This window comes from Ranitomeya variabilis, chromosome 1 (assembly GCF_051348905.1).
Source record: "Ranitomeya variabilis isolate aRanVar5 chromosome 1, aRanVar5.hap1, whole genome shotgun sequence".
NCBI lineage: Eukaryota > Metazoa > Chordata > Amphibia > Anura > Dendrobatidae > Ranitomeya > Ranitomeya variabilis.
The window spans coordinates 916,644,266-916,650,935 of record NC_135232.1 but is presented as its reverse complement, the minus strand read 5'-3'; the positions used below and the strand labels follow the sequence as shown (position 1 = coordinate 916,650,935).

The 6,670-nt window shown below is 45.7% G+C and overlaps 2 protein-coding genes across 2 annotated transcripts in view; both read right to left on the bottom strand.

Annotated features, from left to right (window-relative positions):
* The window catches only part of AFG2A (AAA ATPase AFG2A), a 701,600-nt gene that overhangs the window by 283,324 nt on the left and 411,606 nt on the right, over nucleotides 1–6,670 (bottom strand). The gene's annotated exons all lie outside the window — the stretch shown is intronic.
* Nucleotides 2,288–5,855, bottom strand: LOC143790096 (uncharacterized). Its single transcript, XM_077279092.1, has 4 exons — nucleotides 5,383–5,855; nucleotides 3,288–3,429; nucleotides 3,032–3,182; nucleotides 2,288–2,951 (listed from the first exon to the last, which is right to left on the bottom strand). Exons 1-4 carry the CDS (start codon nucleotides 5,431–5,433, stop codon nucleotides 2,288–2,290), a joined length of 1,008 nt encoding a protein of 335 aa, XP_077135207.1. The 5' UTR covers nucleotides 5,434–5,855.

Here is a 6,670-nt window from a genome sequence, read left to right as displayed (position 1 = left end):
GTTGTGTTTACAAAATATATATTTTTTTTTTTATTTTAGAGGCTGCGGCAGAGAAGACGTGCGCAGAAAAGGATGTGGGTGCACCCGCTTGTAGCAGACCGAACGGAGAAGGGGCACTTTCATGTGCTGTACAATGATTTGAGGAGGTAAGTAGAAATATATTGAAGACTAATTTACATTTTTTTGCTAGCAATACTTGTGAAGTAACCCTTTTTTGTGTTTCTTTTTAATTTTTCAGATATCCTGAAAAATTTATCTCTTTTTGTCGGCTAACAATTACGGCCTTCGACAGACTTCTTACCATCCTGGCACCCCATTTAAAACGGCAAGACACGGTGATGAGGAAGTCCATCTCTGCTGAGGAAAGGCTGCTCATCACCTTGCGGTAAGTAACAATTTTTCAGGGGGGAATGTAGTTAGGTCTCTATTCTACACGTCTCTGTGTCCAGTATGTGTGATTAAACCCACCCAGTCCTCCTGTTGGGACGGGGTGCACACATACACACACACACGTGAGATACGGCCGAGTGTTGCATGGTAATCCCCGGCCCTGCCGCCTGCACTCTGGAGCGGAGTGTGCACCCACATACCAATACATGGAGCCGCACGCTCCACAACGGAGTGCATGCAGCAGGTCCGGGGATTACCATGCAACACTCGGTCATATCTCGCATGCGTGTGTGCACAAGTCCCATCAGGCTTTCTATTTAAATTTTTTACACCCTTTGTGTTGTGCTGGGTGTTAATGCCATCATTATTGAATGGTGCTGGACGCATATTATAGCGGCTTTACTTGTGACATGTTGTAATTACCTTTTTGTGTGACATTTCTAATTTTCTTTTTTGTTTCTTTGCAGATTTTTGGCCACAGGAGAGAGCTATACATCACTGCACCTCCAATTTAGAGTTGGTAAATCTACCATCTCTAACATTGTGAGGTGTACATGTACCGTGATCTGGCAGAAGTTGCAACCTATAGTGATGCCTTCCCCAACCGAGGAGACTTGGCTGCAGGTTGCAGCAGGCTTTCAGTCTGTGGCCAATTTCCCAAACTGCATAGGTGCAGTCGATGGTAAACATGTTCGGGTTCAGCAGCCACCACGATCAGGATCACGCTTCTTTAATTATAAGAAGTATTTTTCAGTGGTCCTGATGGCGGTGGCTGATGCCCATTACAAATTTGTTGCCATTGATGTTGGTGCCTATGGTAGTACTGGGGATTCTCGGGTGTTGCGAACGTCACAGATTGGGATGCAAATTCTTCGAGATGGCGGCACGCTCCCAGCCCCAAGACCTTTGCCGGGTTCCACACATCCAGTGCCCTTTGTGATGGTATCGGATGAGGCGTTTCCCTTAACGACAACCCTGCTGCGCCCATACCCACGAAGGGGACTGGATGCCCGACGGAGGATTTTTAATTATCGGCTGAGTCGTGCACGCAGATATGTGGAATGCACCTTTGGGATCATGACTAGTCAGTGGAGGATCTTTCACACTGCCATTCAGTTGGACACAGACACCGTTGATGCTGTGATAAAGGCTTGCTGTGTACTCCACAACTATGCTCGTGAGTACAACACTGACGTAGATGTGGAGTACCAGCAGGCAGTATTTAATCCAGTGGTCAACGGGGGTCTGGGCAGGCCGTCCAACTCGGGTGTGCGTGTGAGAGAATCCTTCACTGACTACTTCATGAGTCCAGAAGGTGCCGTGCACTGGCAATACTCCTGTGCTGGTGTTGAGCAGCCTGACCAGCAGAGAAGGATGCATCTACACTGACCCCCCCAGAAATGTTGCCGACATCGCTGATAACAGTTTTGCCAACATCCCGAAGAATGAGAAACGCCAGCAACCAACACAAAAGTTTGAAAAAAAATTTTTTTGTTTCATGTTACCAAAAAAAGTTTTAAATAATTGGTTGTAATATCAATAAAAAATCTATTTGGGTGTAATTTGTTTTTTTTTTGTTTTTTTTGGCTACAAAAATTTTGGTGTTTTATGAAAATAATAGCAGTATGACGTATACAATTGTTAACACATCAACACATAAACCACTAATTGATAGCCCATAAACCCAGGATAGCGGCCTTGACCGCATTGTAATAAAGACGAGAATATTATGTGTGAAATATAATATATTTAAAAGAACACAAATTCTTTGCAATATTTACAAAAGATTTTTCAATTAGAAAAAAATCAAAAAAAGCCCCTTTCAAAGGCAACCGGCAACTGGAGCTAAAAAGCAAACAAAAAAAAACTCGGTGCCACTGAAAACTTTTGCCCACATTCAATTCAGAAAAGTATATTCTGGAGTGTAGAGGACATTTGATCCCTCTGATTGATATGGTGCTCCCCCCATATGCTGCGAACTTCCTCTATCTCCCGAAGTAACTTGGCTGTGGGCCAAATACTGGGGTCTGGAAGCTGGGGTTTCCGGTGTTCGGTGTCGGGGCCTGAAAAGTCCCAACACCCCCATCAGAACTTCATTGTATGGAGATATCGGAGCAGGGTCCTCCAGAGCAGTGAGGGACATCTGGACCATGGACATGAAAAGAGATTGTCTATCCGGTGGCAGGGAGCGTGTTTTTCTAGCCACAGTTATTGCGAAGGAGTCGCAGTGGTCATCAGAACTTGATTTTTTTAATAGATCTAACGTGTCGCAAGCTATTTGGACAGTTTGGTCATCTTGGTTTTTCTTTGTTTTTTTTTTTTTTTTCTCTGCTGCCACCGGATAGACAGCTCTCTTCTCCACTCTCACAGCTTCTGCGGAATCAGATGCTTCAGCAGCTGCTGAACTAGATGTTGATGCAGCAGCTGCTGAAGTGGATGCTGATTCAGCAGAAGCTGTGGGAGTGGAGGTAGAGATGGTCCCTCCCACTCCAGAGGAACTGCCTGCTCCATCCTCTTTGTCGCTGTCCTCCAGATCAGCCACCGACATGTTTCCTTCCGTCCTGTTGGAGAAAAAAAAAACATCAATTTTTCGCACAACATATTATATTTAAATAATCATGTGGAGTGGATTTTAACTTACTTTCTCAATGTCCTACTGGACACAAGAAACTGCAGCTCTTCGCTAAAGGGAAATTTTCTTCTGCTTGGCGAAGAGCCACTCTTAGAACATTCGTTCAGGAACTTCGTGAAACGGTCTCTGATTGAGCGCCAACGTTTCCTCACGTCGTTATCTACCAAAAAAAGGTTAAAAAATACAACAACATTTTTTGTGAGATCTAAACAAATTATATTTTTAATATACTCAAGGTTTACTAAATAAATTTAAATAAAATTACCAATTTGCTGCTGTGTACTCCCTGGATACTTGTCCCAATCTGGGATAAGGTCTCGTACTATTTTAGTCCAGGCTAGGTCCCGGAAATATTTATCCTTGTAGGATTCATCAGCTGGGTCCCACAAGGCCGGATAATCCCGAACCTACAATAAATACAATAGTGTCATCTCATAATCTATAGCGCGACCAAGTAATGTTAAACAATTGCTGGAAATATTTCAAAGTAACCCCTAATAACTGAACACAAGCCACGTATTTAAGTGCCACGTATAAGTGCCACGTATTTAAGTGCCACGTAAAAAAGTGCCACGTGCCACGTATTTAAGTGCCACGTGCCACGTATTTAAGTGCCACGTGCCACGTATTTAAGTGCCACGTGCCACGTATTTAAGTGCCACGTATTTAAGTGCCACGTGCCACGTATTTAAGTGCCACGTGCCACGTATTTAAGTGCCACGTGCCACGTATTTAAGTGCCACGTAAAAAAGTGCCACGTGCCACGTATTTAAGTGCCACGTATTTAAGTGCCACGTGCCACGTATTTAAGTGCCACGTGCCACGTATTTAAGTGCCACGTGCCACGTATTTAAGTGCCACGTAAAAAAGTGCCACGTGCCACGTATTTAAGTGCCACGTATAAGTGCCACGTGCCACGTATTTAAGTGCCACGTATTTAAGTGCCACGTGCCACGTATTTAAGTGCCACGTATAAGTGCCATGTGCCACGTATCACGTATAAGTGACACGTATCACGTATAAGTGACACGTATCACGTATTTAAGTGCCACGTATCACGCACAAGTGCCACGTATTTAAGTGCCACGTACCCCGTATTTAAGTGCCACGTCTTTCATTTGCACGTATTTTTCCTATTGTAAGGTGGCATTAATCCCGGTTAATAATGGAGAGGCGTTAATAAGACGCCTATCCATTATTAATCCTATTAAAGGGTTAAATGGCGGAAAAAATTGGCGTGGGCTCCCGCGCAATTTTCTCCGCCAGAATGGTAAAGCCAGTGACTGAGGGCAGATATTAATAGCCAGAAGAGGGTCCATGGTTATTGGCCCCCCCGTGGCTAAAAACATCTGCCCCCAGCCACCCCAGAAAAGGCACATCAGGAAGATGCGCCTATTCTGGCACTTGGCCACTCTCTTCCCACTCCCGTGTAGCGGTGGGATATGGGGTAATGAGGGGTTAATGCCACCTTGCTATTGGAAGGTGGCATTAAGCCCGGTTAATAATGGAGAGGCGTCAATAAGACGCCTATCCATTATTAATCCAATGAAAGGGTTAAAAAAAAAACCACAAACACTAGAAAAAAAATATTTTAATGAAATAAAGACACACACTTTTTGACCATATTTTATTGTACGCTCAATCCGTCCTGAAGACCCTCGACCTGAAAAAGACGCAAAATAAAAAAACAAATTCATACTCCCTGGCCCTGTCCGCAGAAATCCATCGAGGGTCCCACGAAGATCTTCCATGGAGAACAGACACATCCAGAGATATGTCTGCTCTCCACGGCTGCAGCAACACACTGACAGGAGCCATAGTTCCTGTCGGTGTGTCACTGCGCATGCGCGAGCGAGTTTACCGGCGGTCATTGACCCCGGCTCTCTCGCTTAACGGCAGTGCTGCGTGGGAAAGTTCAACGCAGCTGTACTGCCGTTAACCGAGACGCCGGCGCCATTGAGCTCCGGGACAGTACGCGATACACTGCTAGGAGCTTCGCTCCTGTCAGTGTATCGCCGGAGAGCAGCCGATCGGCGTGGGACACTCGTTTTATGGATTCTGCGGACAGGGAGTATGAATTTGGTTTATTATTTTGTGATTTTTTCCTGGAGGATCGAGGGCTTCGCCTACAAGTGTGCTGTTGGTGAGTATATACTCTATGTTATGTGTTGTATGTACTGTACTGTGTGTCATGTATGTGTATTGTGTGTTTGTGTTTGGTGTGAACTTTAGTATTGTGCTAAGTCGCCGGACACAGGGACAACTCTCCCATCCTAATACCGGATGGGAGTAGTAGTCCGATACGGCGACTTAGCACAATAGAGGCATATCGTCGCATGGGGACGGACACACAGACTTACCAAATCAATCAGACGCCCGACATCGATCCCCATGCGATGGTATGCCTCCATGATGACAGTCTCTTCGTGACACAGTCGGGACCACACACGCCGCCCACGGACTTCCGCCCACGCACTTCCGCCCGCTCCCCCGCACTTCCTGCAGCAGCGGTTCTGCACATCAAACCGCAGTAAAACACGCAGATATATTTTTGATCTGCGTGTTTTACTGCGATTTTGACCTCACAATGGAGGTCTATGGGTGCAGAACCGCTGCGGTTCAGGACGAAGAATTGACATGCTCCTTCTTTTTTCCGGGAGCTATTCCGCACGGCTTTTTTTTTTAAATTTCCGGACCATGTGCACAGTGTGTCCTGTTTTCCATAGGGTACAGTGTACTGTACCCTGCATGGAAAACAGCTGCGGAACCGCAGCGGCAAAACCGCCGCGGTTCCGCGGTAAAAAACGCACTGTGTGAACATGGCCTAAATCTAACTTTGTCAAATGGCTTGACCAAGTCCACACTCTTATTTTGCATTATAACCACAGCTGTGGCTGCAATTACAACGCTCTCCAGCTGTTTTAGTATGTTTGTATGCACATCTTGTGGACACGTAGTGAACCTTGTATATGATCCCCCTCACTGCCTCACAACTGTATATCAGAAATATTATTCAATAATGTACATGTATAATATATGTATTCAATAATATGTATGCAATAAGTTACTTAAAAAGCCACCCCTGGACCAGAACTGCACTGCTACAGACCTGTCTCTAACCTTTCCTTCATCTCTAAACTCCTGGAACGCTTTGGTCCACTCCCGTCTAATCCGCTATCTCTCGGATAACTCTCTTCTCAACCCCTTACAATCTGGTTTCCGCTCTTTACACTCCACTGAAACTGCTCTCACTAAAGTCTCTAATGATCTAACAACAGCTAAATCCAAAGGTCATTGCTCTCTGCTGATTCTCCTGGATCTCTCTGCCACATTTGACACTGTGGATCACCAGCTCCTTCTCACTATGCTCCGCTCCATAGGCCTCAAGGACACAGCCCTCTCCTGGTTCTCCTCCTACCTCTCTGACCGCTCCTTCACTGTATCCTTTGCCGGCTCCTCTTCCTCTCCTCGTCCCCTTACTATCGGGGTTCCGCAGGGCTCAGTCCTAGGCCCCCTCCTCTTCTCTCTATACACGGCCCCTATTGGACAAACAATCAGCAGATTTGGGTTCCAGTATCATCTCTATGCTGATGACACCCAATTATACACTTCTTCCCCCGACATCACCCCTACCCTAATACAAAATAC